This window comes from Schistocerca cancellata, chromosome 1 (genome assembly GCF_023864275.1).
Source record: "Schistocerca cancellata isolate TAMUIC-IGC-003103 chromosome 1, iqSchCanc2.1, whole genome shotgun sequence".
In the NCBI taxonomy this organism is placed as follows: domain Eukaryota; kingdom Metazoa; phylum Arthropoda; class Insecta; order Orthoptera; family Acrididae; genus Schistocerca; species Schistocerca cancellata.
In genome coordinates, this window is record NC_064626.1 from 819982943 (window position 1) to 820001872 (window position 18930).

Genomic DNA, 18930 nt, shown 5'->3' on the forward strand with positions numbered 1-18930 from the left:
TGACGAAACGCGCCGCTCTTCTTTGGATCTTCTCTATCTCCTCTGTCAACCCGACCTGGTACGGATCCCACACTGATGAGCAATACTCAAGTATAGGTCGAACGAGTGTCTTGTAAGCCATCTCCTTTGTTAATGGACTACATTTTCTAAGGACTCTCCCAATGAATCTCAACCTGGTACCCGCCTTACCAACAATTAATTTTATATGATCATTCCACTTCAAATCGTTCCGCACACATACTCCCAGATATTTTACAGAAGTAACTGCTACCAGTGTTTGTTCCTCTATCATATAATCATACAATAAAGGATCCTTCTTTCTATGTATTCACAATAGATTACATTTATCTATGTTAAGTGTCAGTTGCCACTCCCTGCACCAAGTGCCTATCCGCTGCAGATCTTCCTGCATTTCGCTGCAATTTTTCTAATGCTGCAGCTTCTCTGTACTCTGCAGCATCATCCGCGAAAAGCCACATGGAACTTCCGACACTATCTTCTAGGTCCTGAGTTTGTCCCTCTTTTTTGTTAAACTGCAAATTAATAGCAGTTGGTAGAGTTTGGTCTTAACCATTACATATCCACAACACTTCTTAAGTTATTTTAAAATGTATATAGTAAGTCTGAAATATGTATAACAGACCAGTAAAAATAGCGGTAAAGTTTGGTCATAGTAGTAACTTAATTGTTAATCATTGATGGATTGTAGGAAAATACAGTTTTGTATTTCTCCTATTTTTTAGTTCATTGCTCACTCAATTTCCCATTTTTTTCTAAATTTTAATTTTAATTTTATTGAGTGGGTAGATATTTTGCAGTAGCTTATTGATTTTTCTGTGGTCAGGATCCTTTCTTAGCTAGGTTATCAGCTAGTGCATTGGTCCTCACCCCTGTGTGAGCTTTGAGTAGATTCAAAGTCTATGTGCCAACTGTACATTTGGAATCTTCTGATTTTGCATTATATTTCTTCTTTGAATTTCTTAATGAATCCAGCACTATCTTGCTGTCAGTGTGTGTTACAGCAATTTCCTTTGCTTTCCCGTTCCAGTTGTGAGAAGAAAGATTGCTAGCAAGCCTCCCTATGAGCTCAGATCTCTCCAGTGTTACCCTCATAGTATTTTTGTGAGATACACATAGGAGGTAGCAATGTATAGGTTGACTCTCCTATGAATGTATGCCCTTGCAAATTAAACAGTGAAGGACACCAAGTTGCACGAAACCTATCTTTCAGTGTCTGCCATTAACAATGGATGAGCATCTCTGTGATGCTTTCACATTTACTAAGTGTATCTGCGACAGAATGTACTACTCTTCTTTGGATCTCCTCTATTTCGTATATCAATCCTGTGTGGTGCAGATCCCAAACTGACAATCAATAAACAGTTATTGGTCAGAGACAGGTTTTGTGAGCTATATCCTGTGTGAGTGGACTAAATTTCCTGGGAATTCTTCTAATGAATCTGTCTGACATCTGCCTCTGTGTGATTAGTTTTATGCAGTCGTTCCACTTTAAAATCACTCCATATGTGTACTCTCAGATATTTACTGGATATGGTTTCTTCCAGTGGTTGTTCTGCTATTGTGTAATCATTCAATATTGGATATATCTGCCCATTTATGTGCAATACATTATGTTTGTTTATATTGAGAGTCGACTGCATTCCAGCACCATGTTTTGATCCTCTGTGGCTCTCCTGCATATAGTTACAGTTTTATAGCATTACAACCACTCTGTATATGAAAGTATCACCCGCAAAATGAATTATGGGGCTTATGGAATTTTCCACTAATCATTCATATATTGTGCAAAATGGAATGATCCTTTAATGCCCCCTTGGGGTACACCCAAAGTTACTTGTGTGTACAAAGATTTCTCTCCAGTAAGAATGATGTGCTGTTTTGTGTTTTCTAGGAGCTCTTTAGTCCAACCATGAAGCTTGTCTGATATTCCATTCACTCATATGTCTTCATTTGGCAATTGTGTAGAATTGTGTCATATGCTTTGTCAGTCGAGGAATATGGCGTCAACCTGGAATGTTGGTGTCTACTGCCTTCTGAGCCTCATGTACAAACAGAGTGAGCTGGGTTTTACACACTTGTTGTTTGTGGATTCCATGTTAGTTCCTGAAGAAGAGTGTTTCTTTCTCCAGAAATTCCATAATGTGTGAGCTAGAACTTGTTCTAAAATATTGCAACATACTGATGTCACTGATATGGGCTTATAATTTTATGCATGTGTTTGACAGTGCTTCTTGAAAATGGAATGACCTGCACATTTTTCCAATCACTGGGAACCATTTACTCCTGCTGCTAGATGAGGTGCAAGTTTTATCTCATATCTGCGTAGAATCATACACCATCATACCCTGTTAGCTCCATTCGTTGTCCTCTCTCTCTCTCTCTCTCTCTCTCTCTCTCTCTCTCTCTCTCTCTCTCACACACACACACACACACACACACACACACACACACACACACACACACACACAATTATATGAATACATCATTTTCTCATTTGTACAACAATTTAGAGGGGAATCAGCAATATGATCTTCCTCAATGAAAAAAAATTAGGAAAAAAGAATTTAGTATTTCAGGATTGTTTCTGTAATATTGTGTTTCACTGCCATTATCGTCCCAAAGTGACTCTGATCCGTTTATTGATTTAACATAAGACCAAAATTTCTTAGGCTTTTCTGTCAGAGTAGTAGACAGAATTTCAATTTTGAAATCACTGAATGCTTCACTCAGAGCTCACCTTATACATATTTTAGATTTCTTCAGTTTTTGTTTGTCTTTGAGGCTTTGGCTATGTTTGAATCTGCAGTGAAGCTCTCTTTGCTTTCAGAGTAGCTTTCTAACATCACTGTCAAACCATGGCATATCTACATCTACATACTTACAGACATACATACATACACACTTACTCCTCAAGCCAACATACGGTCAACAGTGCAAGTTACCTTGTACCACTAATAGTCATTTCCTTTCCATACCTCCTTGCAAGCCTTAATTTCTCCTATCGTGACTTAACAGGTCTTATGCAAAATCTGTGTTGGCAAAGTAGCGCAATTCTGAAGTCAACAACAAATGAAAGTTCTCTAAATGTTCTCAATAGTGTTTCATGAAAAGAACATTTTATTCCCTCCAGAAATTTCCATTCGAGTTAATGAAGCATTTTCTTAATACTCGTGAGTATTGGTAAGAAACCTAACTGCACACCTCTAATTTGCTTCAGTGTCTTACTTTAATCTTACATGGTGGGGATCCCAAACACTTGGATCAGTGCTCAAGAATGGGTCGCCTAAGTGTTCTACATGCAGTCTCATGAACTGCACTTGCCCAGAATACTCACAGTAAATCAAAGTCTGCATTTGACTTCCCTGCTACCAATCTTAAGTGCTCATTCTATTTCATATCACTTTGCAACATTATGCCTAAAAACTTAATCAACATGTCATCGCACCAAATAGAAATTCTGTCTAATTCATTTTGTATCCTCCTACAGTCATGCGGCAATGTCACTTTCCTGGACACTAAATTGTCACCTGTAAGCAGTCACAGATTGCTCCTCACCATATTCTTCTGACTGATTATGTATGTAGTGAATAAGAACAGCCCTTCTATACTTTCCTGGGGCACTCCTGACAAGATTGTCTGTGATGAACTCTCACTGTCCAGGGCAATGTACTAGGTTCTGTTACTTAAGAAGTCTTCAAGCCAATCACAATCTGAGAATTTATTCTGTATGCTTGGATTTTTGTTAATGGTCTGTAGTGTGGCACTGTGTTATGTTTTCCAGAAATCTAAAAATATGAAATCTACTGTTGCTCTTCATCCATGTTTCACAGGATATTGTGCAAGAAAATGGCAAATTAAGTTTTGCACAAAGAATGCTTTCTAAATCCATACTGATTTGGGGGGCAAGAGCTTTTCTGTCTCTAGGAGATTTATTGTGTTTGAATTTAGAATACGCTCAAGAGTTGCTGACATATGTTATCTACACTTTTTTCCGGTTGCTTGGTACTTTCTGCTGGGCGAGAGATTTGTGATCAAGACAGGCTAAGGAAGGGGCTAATGTTGAAGAGTACTCTCTGTTAAACTGAATTGGGGTTTGATCCAGACATAGTAACTTATTTTTGTTTTACTCTTTCAGTTACTTCTTAATGTCAGGACGACTATTTTTATGTCCTCTATAAGGAAATCTGTGTGACAATTACGAAGTGTTATGTCTATATGATCCTCCTGCACGAATGATTTTTTAAATATGAAATTTGAAACTTAAAATTTTATCACCCCAGACTGGTATGTGAATGACTAAATAGAATTCTTCAACCCACTTAGTGAATTTCTATAGGACCAGAACCTGGCAAATTAAAACTGTGTGCCCGACCGAGACTCGAACTCGGGACCTTTGCCTTTCGCGGGCAAGTGCTCTACCATCTGAGCTACCGAAGCACGACTCTCGCCCGGTGCTCATAGCTTTACTTCTGCCAGTATCTCATCTCCTACCTTCCAAACTTTACAGAAGCTCTTGAGCTCAGATGGTAGAGCACTTGCCTACGAAAGGCAAAGGTCCCGAGTTCGAGTCTCGGTCAGGCATACAGTTTTAATCTGCCAGGAAGTTTCATATCAGCGCACACTCCACTGCAGAGTGAAAATCTCATTCCAGTTTAAGCTTTGCTCATAACTCCTCTACATTCATCATATTGGAACAAAATGATGTCCATTCATTGTGTAAGTAGGATGCTAATCACTATATGTCTTCTTGATGGGTTTATTAATTTCAGTAACCACTGTCGCTGTGATGTCATGGTAACCATTCTCAGCCCCTATACTGACTCTGTTAATAAGATCAGGCCTGTTTGTAGCTGCAAGGTCTAAAATATTTCTATTGTGTAAGGGTTGTTGAACTAGCTGCTCAAGACAGTTTTTGAATAATGTGCTCAGAACTGCTTCACAAGTCTGTATCACTGGCTTTGAATCAATAGACATCCCATTCTATACTTGGTAGGTTAACGTCACCTCCAAGAAATAATGGATGATCGGGGTACTTCCGTGCTAATGAGCATAGGCATTCTTTGAATGATTCTAGAAGTGTTATGGCAAAATCAGGTGCCAGTAGAAACAACCAGTGATTAACTTGAGTTCATCTAGTCCGGTTACTTGCGTCCAGATAATTTTGCAGTCAGACTCAGTTTTGATTTTGATACACAAAATATTTTTGATGATTGCATATTTCTGTGGTGGCAAACCTGTCTTTTGGTATATGTTCCATGTCCCATTAAATATTTTAGATCTTTCTACTTCAATCATCTCTTGGTTCTGAGTATAATTTGAGCATGGTTGCTTTCCTGGAGGGCAGTAAATTCAGGGACTTTATTAAAAATGCTGCTGCAATTTGCTGTTAAAATCTTGACACTTGAAGTGTTTTTAGTTAATATTTGATATGATTTCATTCTCTGTGTATTGACATGTGAGCATCTATCAGAGGACCTCAGAACTGCCCCTTCCCCCAAATAATAATAAAAGTAATAATAAAATGATGTGCACTCCACAAATACCCTGATATCTGAGTAATTGCTTCCTCCATATAGTGTACCCTGGACCTATCAAGAGGAATCCTACAGTTGTGTTGTACACTACTGACCGATCAAGGGGAATCCTACAATTCTTCATTGCAAATCTGCAGCCAAGATCGTCGCAGAATTGCCAGAGCCTCTGGTTGAGACCCCATGCTTGACTTCAAATCAAAGGACTCCAATTAATTTTGTGTACGATATTGCATATTGTAAGCTCTACATGCATCCTGTGAGCGAGACCAGCAGGCTTCAATATTTCTACCAGCTGCCCATAAAAACCGAAGATAGCCTCAGAATCCAGATGACAGGCATAATTCATGCTGACATGAACCATAACTTGAAGATGACTGCATCCTTAATAGACACATTCTGGACTTACTCTACATCTTGCATGATGTCCCTAGCACACACACACAGAATACAAAATGGACTTCTTTCCAGTTATGGAAAGTTATGCTCCATAATGCTCCTAACATTACAGCTCCCAGTAATTAACGAACCCTTCCACCTATGTGCCTTCCGGTACCTTGGTGAAGGAGTGGCTGCTTGTCCACTCGTGAGGCAAATGGTCAAGTTCAGATGGCCAGTCCCCACACCTACCCTCCTTCAAGCGATGTTTGTGTGTTACAATGTGCCACTCACTTTGCAGTGAGTGTGATTGGCCCCTCTCTGTGGCTCACTTGGAGGCGCCTTAGCGGCAGAACTTGTAGGTGAAACAAGCGACACCTGAGGTGTCACACGCAATGCGCCTATTTGTGTGCTGCTGCTACACCCTGAGGCAGCAGCCTCTAGGCAGCTGCCTGTGGCTAAAAGCTGTGGCTAAAAGTATCTTCAGTTATTCGTGAACTGCAACCAGCTCCTCTTTAATCCACACACACAGCATGCACACTCCCTATCCATCCTACTACTAAAATTAAAATGGAAACAATAGCTAAAAACAAGCCATGTTGTTTTTTTTTTAGAAAAGGGTTTACTGTACCAAACTTGTTGAAAACACAATTACCTCCTAGTAGAAAACATTGAGTGTGTCACTAACACTAGCTCACTGTTCACTGGCAGAGAGGCAAATGCAAGTATGTGTGCTTACATTATTATATTCAAAACTAGGTTACTGTAGCACTGCAGGTGGTGTTAATCTACATTTCAAAAATTACAAGCTACAAAGAATGAAAATAATAATTAAAAAGATCCCTGTCATCTTTTAGACAAGATTTCACTATGAAACTTGTTACAAGCACAAATGCAAGTTATTAGAAAACACTGAGCCTGTGATTGATGATAGTTCCTTGTACGCTGACAGACAAGGTCTTTCCTGTCACTCACAACTTGCTCGGCACTTAATTGTCTTAAGGTGCATCCTACAATACTCTTGAATTTGGTCCAATTCCTATTTACTGCCACATTCAGTGATACTATAACAACCTTTTGATCTTTTTTTCCTTGTTCTGCATTAACTGTATCAAAAGATTCTGGCCTGTTTGTAACCAGGAGGTTTAAGATGTTACCTTCATGAGTGAGTTATCTGATTAACTGCTTAGGGTATTTTTCAGATATGGTATTTAGAACAATCTCATACGACATCCTGTTCCTGTTACCCAACATAAACTCATTCTGCCATATATTAGCACAAATGCAGAAAATATTATAGGTTACATTAAATCCTAAGGGGAGTTGTAACTGAAATATCCTACTTCACAGCTCAAAGAGAAGTGCGAGAGACAAAAGGAGGTGACAACAAAAAAGACATGTGCTGAAGAATAGAGACCAATTTAATCCTGCAGCCATTGTGAATCAAGACACAAAGGAATTAATAACATGTAGATGCTATTGGGCATTGATTTACAACAATGGGGAAAGCTGAAAATTTGTGCTGGGCTGGGATTCGAACCTGGTCCTCTTGCTCACTAGGCAGGTGCTCTGACCACTAAGCTATCCAGACACAGTGGTCATCGCAACTACATGGACTATCCTAGCACACTTCCTGTTAGACCCAGATTCTCAACCTACCCACACCTTATTTAAATAGTGCCCCTGCCCATTATCTACATTTAAATCAACATCCACACTCTGCAGGAGCAGATCGCACTGTCATGCTGTGCTTATATCGGTCCATAGTCCGATCAAAGCTGGATTATGGGAGCCTCATCTACTCTTCTGCTCGGCCATCCCTCTTACGCCATCTCAACTCCATCCATCATCGGGGGTTACGTCTTGCGACCGGAGCATTCTATACTAGTCCCGTCGAGAGTCTTTATGCTGAAGCTGCCGAATTACCATTGACCTACTGGCGCGACATACTGCTTTGTCGGTATGCCTGCCAGCTGTTGTCAATGACCGACCACCCCTCTTATCAGTCCTCCTTCACTGATTCTCTCGACCGTCAGTATGGGTTGTATGTGTCTGCCCTGCTGCCCCCTGGAGCCCGCTTTCGTCGCCTGCTTCGACAATTGGATTTTGCTCTCCCTACCACCTTCAGAGAGGGTGAGAGCCTGACACCACTTTGGCTTCAGGCTCCGGTTCACATTCATCTTGACCTCAGCTCGCTCCCAAAGGAGGGAGGGTACTCCGGATGCAGTGTATTGCTCACGGTTTGTCGAACTTCGTGCGCGACTTGCCAGTAACTCCTTTATTTACACTGATGGCTCCAAAACTGACGATGGTGTTGGCTTTGCCTTTGTCGTCGGGGATGTCACCTTTAAATACCGGCTCCTCGACCAGTGTTCCAGCTTTACGGCCGAGCTTTTTGCTCTCAATCAGGCCATTCAGTATGTCCGCCGCCACCGCCATTCTCCGTATGTACTCTGCTCTGATTCACTTAGTGCTCTTCAGAGTGTTGGAGCTCCATATCTGGTCCATCCCTTGGTGCAACGGATCCGGCAATCCCTCCGTTCTTTTGCTGATGATGGCTCTCCTGTTAGCTTTATGTGGGTTCCAGGCCATGTAGGAGTGCCTGGGAATGAGGCTGCTGATGCTGCAGCCAAGGCTGCAGTCCTCCTGCCTCGGCCAGCCTCCCTTTGTGTCCCATCGTCTGACATTAGTTGACATTAGTTGTTTGTAAGAGGCTTGTGTCATTATGGTGGGATACTTGGTCGTCACTTCAAGAAAATAAGCTCCGGGCCATAAAACCTTTCCCAACACCTTGGACAACCTCCTCTCAACCATCTCGGCGAGATGAGGTCCTTTTGGCCAGGTTGCGGATTGGGCATTGCCGGTTTAGCCACTGCTACCTGCTATCTGGTGACCCCGCCCCGCGGTGCCCTTGTGGTCATGCATTGACAGTGGGCCATGTTTATTGCCGTGACCCCGTTTTAATCAATCTCGTGTTGTCCTGTCTCTGCCATCTACTTTGCAGGAAATTTTAGCTGCTGACACTCGAGCAGCTGCTTGTCCAAAGACATCTAACTCTTTTAATTATTTTATCTGCGTCTTTGTAAGAACTTTCTGGAGTTCCTCCCCCTTGAGTTTTACCAGATTATATGTGCACTTACATTTGTGACTGAGCGCTAATGACCTCAGTAGTCTTCCCCCCCCCCCTCTGCCCCCCCCCCCCCAAAAAAAGAAAATCCACACACTGCAAACCACTGTGAAATACATGGCCGAGGGTTTGTCCCTTTGTACCCCGTTATTAGGGTTTCTCCCTGTTCCACTCACGTGTGGAGCACAGCAAGAATGATTGTCTGAATGACTCTTTGTGTGCTGTAATTATTCTAATCTTGTCCTCGTGATCCTGTGTGGCATTTCACCGATTCCTGTAAGAGTTTGAGCATGGTGTGCATCTACACTGAAGGGATCATCGACCAGCATCACCTTTATTATATATGTGGTGTCTTTCGTTCGTGAGTAATGAGGGGCACTATGTCAGTAGTGTCGTGGATAAGTTGAGACTCCGGGTCTGATGTGAGGCATGTACAGTTATGTCCACTGTGTCCACATGGCTTAGTGGTCAGAGTGTCTGCCAAGTGAGCAGGAGATGACCACTCCCCCCCCCTCCCCCTGACCACTCCCCCCTGACCACTGCCTCCCTCCCCCTGACCACTCCCCCCGACCACTGCCCCCCTCCCCCCGACCACTGCCCCCCCTCCCCCTGACCACTGCCCCCCTCCCCCTGACCACTGCCCCCCTCCCCCTGACCACTGCCCCCCTCCCCCTGACCACTGCCCCCCTCCCCCTGACCACTGCCCCCCTCCCCCTGACCACTGCCCCCCTCCCCCTGACCACTGCCCCCCTCCCCATGACCACTGCCCCCCTCCCCATGACCACTGCCCCCCTCCCCATGACCACTGCCACCCTCCCCATGACCACTGCCCCCCTCCCCCTGACCACTCCCCCCTCCCCCTGACCACTCCCCCCTCCCCCTGACCACTCCCCCCTCCCCCTGACCACTCCCCCCTCCCCCTGACCACTCCCCCCTCCCCCTGACCACTTCCCCCATCCCCCTGACCACTTCCCCCATCCCCCTGACCACTCCCCCCATCCCCCTGACCACTCCCATATATTTAAAAAATGGGTATATAAAAACATGCACATATTCAAATGCAATGTTTTGTCTAACTGTCAGAAACAATTGATGAAGAACTTACTAGCTTTAAGATTTTGAACAAACAATTACATCTATATAAATGAAAATTTTGATGTTCATTTGCACAAAATAATAAATCTCCAGAAGTTCTGTTAGCAGTGTGTGTGTGTAACTTACCAAAGCTTTTCAGCATAATGTCAAAATCTATGTTGCATGCCACAGTTTGTCATTTTTACGTTTGGTATATAAAAGTGTCTTCTGCGACAAATATGCATTTTTAAACCAACAGATGTTATAATTTTTCTTCCAGTTGATGATGGTCATCGGTGACACTTAGTTGAGGGATCATGAAAGATGGTTGTATGCATGGAAGAGACCTAGAGACACTGGAAGGTTTCAGATTGATTACATAAAGATAAGACAGAGAATTCAGAACCAGATTTTAAAGTGTGAGACATTTCCAGGGGCAGATGTTTACACTGAGCATAATTTATTGGTTATGAACTGTAGATTAAAAGTGTAAAAAAGATAGGAAATTAAGGAGATTGGACCTGGATAAGTCGAAAGAACCAAAGGTTTTTGAGAGTTTCAAAGGGAACATTAGGAAATGATTTCTCGAAACGGGGGAAACATATATAGTAGAAGATGGATACGTAGCTTTGAGAGATGAAATAGTGAAGGCTGCAGAGGATGACACAGATAAAAAGACAAGATGTATTAGAAATCCTTGGATGTCAAAAAAAGGTACTGAATTTAATTGATGAAAGCAGAAGATATAAAAATGCAGCAAATGAAGCAGGCGAAAGAGAATATGAACATTTAAGAAACGAGATTGATAGGAAGTGCAAAATAGGTGAGTGAGAGTGACTAGATGACAAATGTAAGTGTATAGAAGTGTGCATAACAAGGGAAAGGTAGATACTGCCTACAGGAAAATTAAAGAAAGCTTTGGAGAAAAGAGGAGCAGTCGTATGAATAATAAGTGTTCAGATGAAAAAACAGTATTAAGCAACGAAGGGAAAACTCGGAAATAGGAGTGTGTATAGGGGCTGTACCAGGGAAATGAACTTGAAGTCAGTACAATAGACATGGAAGAGGAAACAGATGAAGACGAGATGGAAGATATGATACTCCAAGAAGAATTTGACAGAGCCCTGAAAGACCTAAGTGGAAACAAGGTCCCAGGAGTATATGACATTCCCACGGAACTGATGACATACTTGGGAGGATCAGCCTTGACTAAACTGTTCAACCTGGTGTGAAGATTTACAAGACAGGATTTCAGGAAGAATGTAGTAATTCCAATTCCAAAGAAAGCATGTACTGACAATTGTGAGTATTGCAAACTATCAGTTTAATAAGTCATGTTTGCGAAATACTGGCATGAATTATGTGCAGAATAATGGAAAAACTGGTAGAAGCCAATCTCTGGAAAGATCAGATTGGGTTCTGGGGAAAGTTGGAATACATGAGGCAGTACTACCCTACGACTTATTTTAGAAGATAGGTTTTAGAAAGGCAAGCTTACATTTATCGCATTTGTAGATTTGGAGAAGGCTTTTGATGATGTTGAATGGAATATTCTCTTTCAATTTGTAAAGGTAGGAGGGGTAAAATACAGAGAGCAAAAGGTTATTTTCAACTTGTGCAGAAACCAGACGGCAGTTACAGGGAGAGGGCATGAAAGGGAAGCAGTGGTTGAGGAGGGAGTGAGACGGAGTTGTAACCTATCCTCAATGTTATTCAGTCCGTACATTGAGCAAGCTGTCAAGGAAACCAAGGAGAAATCTGAAAAGAGAATTAAAGTTAAGGTAAAGAAATAAAAAGTTTGAGGTTTGCTGATGGCATTGCAATCCTTCAGAGACAGAAGAGGAATTGGTAGTGCAGTTGAATGGAATGGACAATGTCGTGAAAGGAGGACATAAGATGAAAGTTAACAAAAGCAAAGCAAGTGTAATGGAAAGTAGTTGAATTTAGTCGGGTGATGCTGAGGGATTTAGATTAAGAAGTGAGACACTAAAATTGGTAGGTGAATTTTGCTGTTTAGGCAGTAAAATAACTTATGATGGCCAAAGTGGAGAGGATATAAACTGTGTACTTGTAATGTCAAGAAAAGTGTTTCAGAAGAAGAGTAATTTGTAAACATCAAATATAAATTTAAGTGACAAATTGCCTGTTGGCTTCTGTCTCAGGTTTGCGACTTTTGTTTGATGATTTATCAGACCTTTCACCAATATGAGTGGCTGGCACTGTCAAAGCATCACACTCCATTGCTGGTTTGGAGGTGAAGTTTTGACAGTGCCAGCCCCCTTGTTGTGGAAAAACATTAGGTAAATTGAAAGGGTAGGAGAGCTTCAGTAATGTTTGGAAGGCAGGAGATGAGACACTGGCAGAAATAAAGCAGTGAGGACGAGGCGTGAGTTGTGCTTGGGTAGTTCAGATGGTAGAGCACTTGCCCGCGAAAGGCAAAGGTCCCCATTTCAAGTCTCAGTCCGGCACACTGTTTTAATCTGTCAGGAAGTTTCATATCAGCGCACACTCCACTGCAGAGTGAAAATCTCATTCTGATTAGGTAAATCGTTAGTCAAACGTTGGGTGAAAGAACTGAGACAGAAGCCAACAGGCAATTTGTAAACAAGTGGCCACAAAAGCCTTAACAATCATTTCACTCTTTGGAAATCTCTTCTGAAGCTATTTGTCTATAGTGTAGCCTTGTACAGAAGTGAAATGTAGATGATAAGCAGTTCAGAAGAATGCTTAAGGTTACATGGGTGTATTGATCAGTTGATAGGATACATTCTGAGACATCAAGCAATCATCACTTTAGTATTGGAGGGAAGTGTTGGGATAAAAACTGTATAGAGGGAGACCAAGAGATGAATATAGTAAGCAGATTCAGAAGGATGTAAGTTGCAGCAGCTATTCGAATATGAAGAGTCTTGCATGGGATAGAGTAGCATGGAGTGTTGCATCAAATCAGTCTTTGGATGAAGATCACAATAACAAGAGACTTGTTCAGAAATATGCCTTCAAGTAATAACTACCACGAGTGGTAGTGCATGCAGTGTAGCATAGGGGTTGGCATGGGTGGTTGACCTGCTGAGGTCGCCACTTCAAACTCGACCACCAGCAGCTATTTGTTATTTAGCATTTCCCATTTCTGGAAGGTTCTTGAAACATCTTGTGTTCATAACAGTTGTGTATTCTGGAATATGTGAAGTGTATAAATACCTGAATTCTGGAAAAATATTTGATAGTTGACGAAGTCTTAACATTAAATTTCTTGCCTGACAGTAATCTGGATCATGCATCAAGCTCTGCATTGAGTGAACCTTAATATAATTGATTAGCAGTTTAAATTCTTGGATAAACAGAACCCATCTCATAAATCAGCTATGTAGCAATGTATTTACATTAAAAATGCCAAAATATTATGGTCAGTATATGTTACTATCCTTGAACTCCACACTAATGTTTGAAACTTCTGTAAACTCCAGACAGTAGATAGTAGTACTTTATCAGTAGCTGAATGGATTTAACTCACGTTTGCTTAGACTTCACACTACTGAAGGCTATATAACTTGGTGCTGTCGGTTCTTTAGATCCCATTCTCCTTGGAACAATTTACAGCCAAACCATATTCCAATGCATCTGTGGTTAACTTAAAATCCTGATTCATTCTTGGATGACTTAAAATTTTAACCTCTTCTAGTGATCCCAAATCCACTTGGATTTTTGCTTCAATAAATGTAATAATTGTTGATTGTTCATAGCCTGTAATTTTGTAAATTACATTAGTGCAGCATCTGTATTTGCCAGTGTCCGTAATGCATCTCCAAAGGACCATTGCATTGAATTTTACAGACACTGTCAAATGCAGACACTGTACTGATGTATTTCATGCCAAAGCCAAGGAAGTCTGAAAGAAAAGTAAACAAGTCTCTCCCTGTGCCTGAATCACATAATTATGTGACCACTATGGGAAGCAGAAGTTTGGATCTGTCTGTGAGACATGCTCGGATAGCCGAAGTGGATAAGGCAACTACTCATGTAAAAAGTGGGAAACCTGGGATTGAGTACCAACATGGCACAAATCTCCAGTAAACGGTATAGCTGTGGTCTTCACAACTTGTATAAATTTTCTGTAAAATCCGAGTACTGTAAAAATTACTATGTTTATTTTACATTCTTTGGTCCAGGACATACCTTTAAAGTTTGTATTCTTTCAGGAACTCAATCATAGAAATTTTTGGCAAAGTTAAATACCCAACAGTCTATTTCTACACACACTACTCTCATCATTAGAATTAAAGATTTTATTTCTGTTTCTCATTTAATTACTGGTGCTAATAATAATAATATTTATAATAAAAATTATTATTATTACTCTGTTTTCTATCTGTGCAATATTTCATTTTGTTTTTTGGTTGGAAGCAAGATTTGTAACAGTTTCTGTTGCCATTATCAGATGATGAGTTGTCATCATGGTTATAATCCCCTTGTTCTTTATTTAACTTGTCCAGCCCCTCTATAAATGTCAATAATTTAGTTTCATTTGGCCCTCCAAGGTACCATATTTCGTTTTTTACACGGTAAGGTAATTTATGAACCAATACTTTTATTTACTATTGAGCGGTTGCTTTAATTGTTAGATGTGAGATTATTATGTGAGTTGGAAATTTCTTGATAAATAAAAGAGTAAGATACTTTTATTATATTTTCTAACTATCAAACAAAAAAAATTCAAACATTAAAATACATGAAAATATATCTTTATATATGTAAAAATCAAAACAAAGATAATTTTTTTTTTCAGTGTCAAGCTTGTTAAGGCAATGTTTTTTGTTCCTCTAAAGAATGTGATAAATGGTTAACAGAATCAACCACATGACCACAGATGCTACAGAAACTGAGGCAACAGCTTGACGATTAAATGATTCATCTCAATAGGATCACCTAAGTACTTAGACTTTGTTATATCCAATTTGTATACTTTTTATAACCACCCCAACTATTGTTGTAGTATCTTGGAACTAATAACTTGAGTGCTAACTCTTCAGGAGCACTCGACACCTACAAAGCAATAACAAAAATGAAAGGAGTGATAATGAACAGAAAAAGTATGGGACTATTGCCAGTAACCTCTGAGGTCTTAAAGATAACCTTTGCATTGAGGACAACTTTGATTTAATGAGCTTTTAAACACTGACAAATAAATAAATAATGAAATTAGTTCTGTTAGTAAAATGGTTGGTTCATAGTAGTGCCAGTTGCATTATCTACCAGTATGTTTCTGATTTCATTAATGTTTTGGTAAGATTTATGTTGTGTTCTCCAGCCAGTTTCCTGTCCTAAGTATAAGATATTTTTGCCACTACCTGATCCTCTTCTGTCCTCCCACAACCACCCTCCCCCTTTTCTTTTTTCATCTCCATGTCCACCTCAGTCCTTTACTTAAGACAATCTGTTTCCCTCCCTGTAACAGTTCTAGTTTCTTTCTTTCTGTCATCATCATTCATTATTCATCATGCATGCACTGATTTGTCTCCTCCAAACCCCAGCTGACTATGAACCACTATCTTGTAATGTATAATTCAGAGAGCACAACGGACTATTTTAGTTTGCCCTGCTACCCTGCCAGTTCCTTACCTTTTGAGAAATAGTCGATTTGTTCAGAACTTGTTGGAAAATCATATACTCTATTCCACTAGCTATTTTTTTTGCCACTTATGTCCAACCCGTCAACCCCCTCCCCCTCCTCCTCCTAGAAATGGCACTGTGGACTCAGAGGTGGTTTTTATTTATATGAACCTGTTTTCAATTTTCCAGTGTTTGTTTCATTTAACCATCAGTTTTTCATTGTTGGTACTGAATCATATTTTGTCCACTGATTTTCAGGGGCAGTCATGGTCTGTTGGCATATGGCTCAAACTACACTGTTGTTATTATTGACACAAAAAATGTCCAGCCAATACAGTGCCTCGATAAACATAAAGCAATGGTGAATAAGGTAAATATTTAATTTAAAATGAAACTTATATTTAGTGTGTAATAAAGTTTAGACTTTTTTTGTTTTGCAATAGAAAATGCTGTTTAAACTTCTTTTTCATTCTTCCCTTATACAGGTCTTGTGGGAGAATGTGTCTCACAATAGACACCTTACCGAGCAAGTGACTCTTAATTTGATTTCTTCAGATACAACAGGGCATATTATTGTGTGGGATGTTGCTGCTGGAATTCCATCTGCTATATTACAGGATGGCAGCAAACCAATCCTAGGTTAGTATGTAAAGTACTGTTGTCGGCCGGTTGGCTGTACCTGGTTGTATGTTTCTACATTTACACCCTCCAAGCTACCTTACACAGCACAATGGGCTGTACATTGCATATAACTGTCATTTTCAAACTTGTGAGAGATATTGGACCATAGGTGCATCAAGGTTTTGGTTTTGGGAGGAGAATTCTAGGAGAGCTGTAAGGTTCAGTTGTTCAATAAGCAATGTGTATTCTGTATTGCTTATTATTAGTCCCACATATGAATAGAATTTTTGTGACATGTTCTGCCAACAGAACTTAAAATTGATATGAATATTTCTGTTCTGACTATCCATGATGGAGTCTGGTGGTAGTGTTCGGAAATCGTAGGTGGAATCATCAGTGAGAATAAATGTTTGAGTCAGGCCTGGTGACGTGCTCAGATAAACTGATTTTTATGGCGTCTGCTCACAGTAAATAGGAAACCCAGGTGTGAGCATTGGTCTGGCACAAATTTTCAGTTGTCATTGGTATATTCATTACATTACAGGTTCGGCGTGTAAACAGTTTGCACCACTATCATTTTGTGTCACTGTATCTTCTTTGATTTCTTCCCCATCAATCCATTCTTTTAATTTCAGTGCATTTAATTCATTTAATGATTATTGCTAGTACACTGTTCTACACATTATCTGTGCTTGAATTAATTTGGTGAATTATTGATGGGTGTTGCAGTTTTCAAAAACATAATTGCAAACATTATCTCAGTAGACCTATTGCATATCTCCTTTGATTATAAATCCAATTCTTAGTGTAGCATTCTACATAGAGGAAGGGTTGACTAAGGATATCAAGTTGGTTCCCAGTGCCTGCTCCATTCTGTAGTAAAACATGACCTAATTGAACTTTTTTCCCCATCTAGTGAAGTATGTGATACCACTTAAATTCTGGTAAGATTTGGGCTTGAAACATTAGTTTACAAAAATTCAACAGCATATCCTGTTTAAAGAAAATGAAATTATTTGTTAATAATTTTAAAAGACTGTTTCAACTCAGATAAAACATATGTCACCATTTATATTTTTAGGTTTTTTGTATCAGTATGCAGATGATGTAACATTACAGGAAGTTTCCAGTTTTAATAACTGCAAATGTTTTAACCTTTATCATCAGTTGTTATTACTAAAAATCTTCAAATAAATACATGTCCTGAAGAAACATTCAGTAAACTAAATTTGATGAACTATCTAAAAACAAAAATCGCACTGCCATGGTGTTGACTTATTGAAAGTTCTAGAAGTTTTCGTCAAAACAGCTTGTTATATATTATTGTGTGTAAGCACTAACTGCACCAGACTGTGTTTGATGCACCTGTAAAGCTCGTTGCAATGTGTGTAGTTGCAGATAGACAGTGAAAAGAGTTATATGTTTAATGTGTTGAGATTTTCGTGTGGAAATGTGGAACTATGTGTGAAATTTTATGTGGAATGATAAATAAATCAAATTTTCAGAAAGAATAACAATTAGCTCCATGCCATATCCTTTAACATTGGATCTCAAATATGATATTACACAACATTTCAGTGCCTCTAGAGGCTGACACCATCTTAAAAAGCTAACTGAACTTCTTACAGTTGTTTGATGTCATGCTTCTTGAACATGAATATACTGTCGTGTGCTAACACAGGATAGAGGGAAGACAGGGCTGCTTTAGGTCAGTCTACAATTTCTGAGCAGCAAGGAGCAGATGCAGAAACACAAATTCCCAGTGAAGGCAGTGGTGACTTGGATCAGTGCCAAACACTCCCAGAGGGCACCTGCGAGAGATACAGATTTTGGGACTCCACAGGATTTTTGCAGCAGGAGACTCGAGGAATTCAGGGGTCTGATTAACATTAGTTATTAGTGATCAACCTATCTACTACACTGAAGGCTAATTCTAAACATTAGAAAAAGCAACTATCAAACTTGTTGCCTCTGGTAAGACATACCTTTTTAATGGTCATCTTCTACTATGATGCCTTACAACAGCATCTAGGTGGCAGATGGAGTTACCATTTAATTCTCTGAAGTGAAACTTCTCCACTGGGACAGCTGCCCAGAACATCTGCAATTTTCAGGGCTCTGGTATTACTATTTAGCTCGGGTAACCTAAACACTACCGCTTTTGCCTGCTCTCTGCATTTTGTCTCCGATTTCCTATTGTGGAGTGGGCATGATGGCTCCCAATGGCCTTAAGCATAGCAATGTACAAGTAATTTCATCCTCAATGTATGACAATACATTGCTTAAATATATCTAAAAACAAAGATGATGTGACTTACCAAACGAAAGCGCTGGCAGGTCGATAGACACACAAACAAACACAAACATACACATAAAATTCAAGCTTTCGCAACCAACGGTCGCTTCATCAGGAAAGAGGGAAGAAGAGGGAAAGACGAAAGGATGTGGGTTTTAAGGGAGAGGGTAAGGAGTCATTCCAATCCCGGGAGCGGAAAGACTTACCTTGGGGGGAAAAAGGACAGGCATACACTCGCGCACACACCCATATCCAACCGCACATACACAGAC

General features: G+C 40.2%; 1 protein-coding gene across 1 annotated transcript in view; it reads left to right on the forward strand.

Annotated features, from left to right (window-relative positions):
• The window catches only part of LOC126188321 (WD repeat-containing protein 11-like), a 209064-nt gene that overhangs the window by 17706 nt on the left and 172428 nt on the right, over nucleotides 1-18930 (forward strand). The window contains exons 3-4 of the mRNA XM_049929917.1: nucleotides 16000-16111; nucleotides 16227-16380. Coding sequence (XP_049785874.1) covers nucleotides 16000-16111; nucleotides 16227-16380 — 266 coding nt within the window. The remainder of the gene's footprint in view (nucleotides 1-15999; nucleotides 16112-16226; nucleotides 16381-18930) is intronic.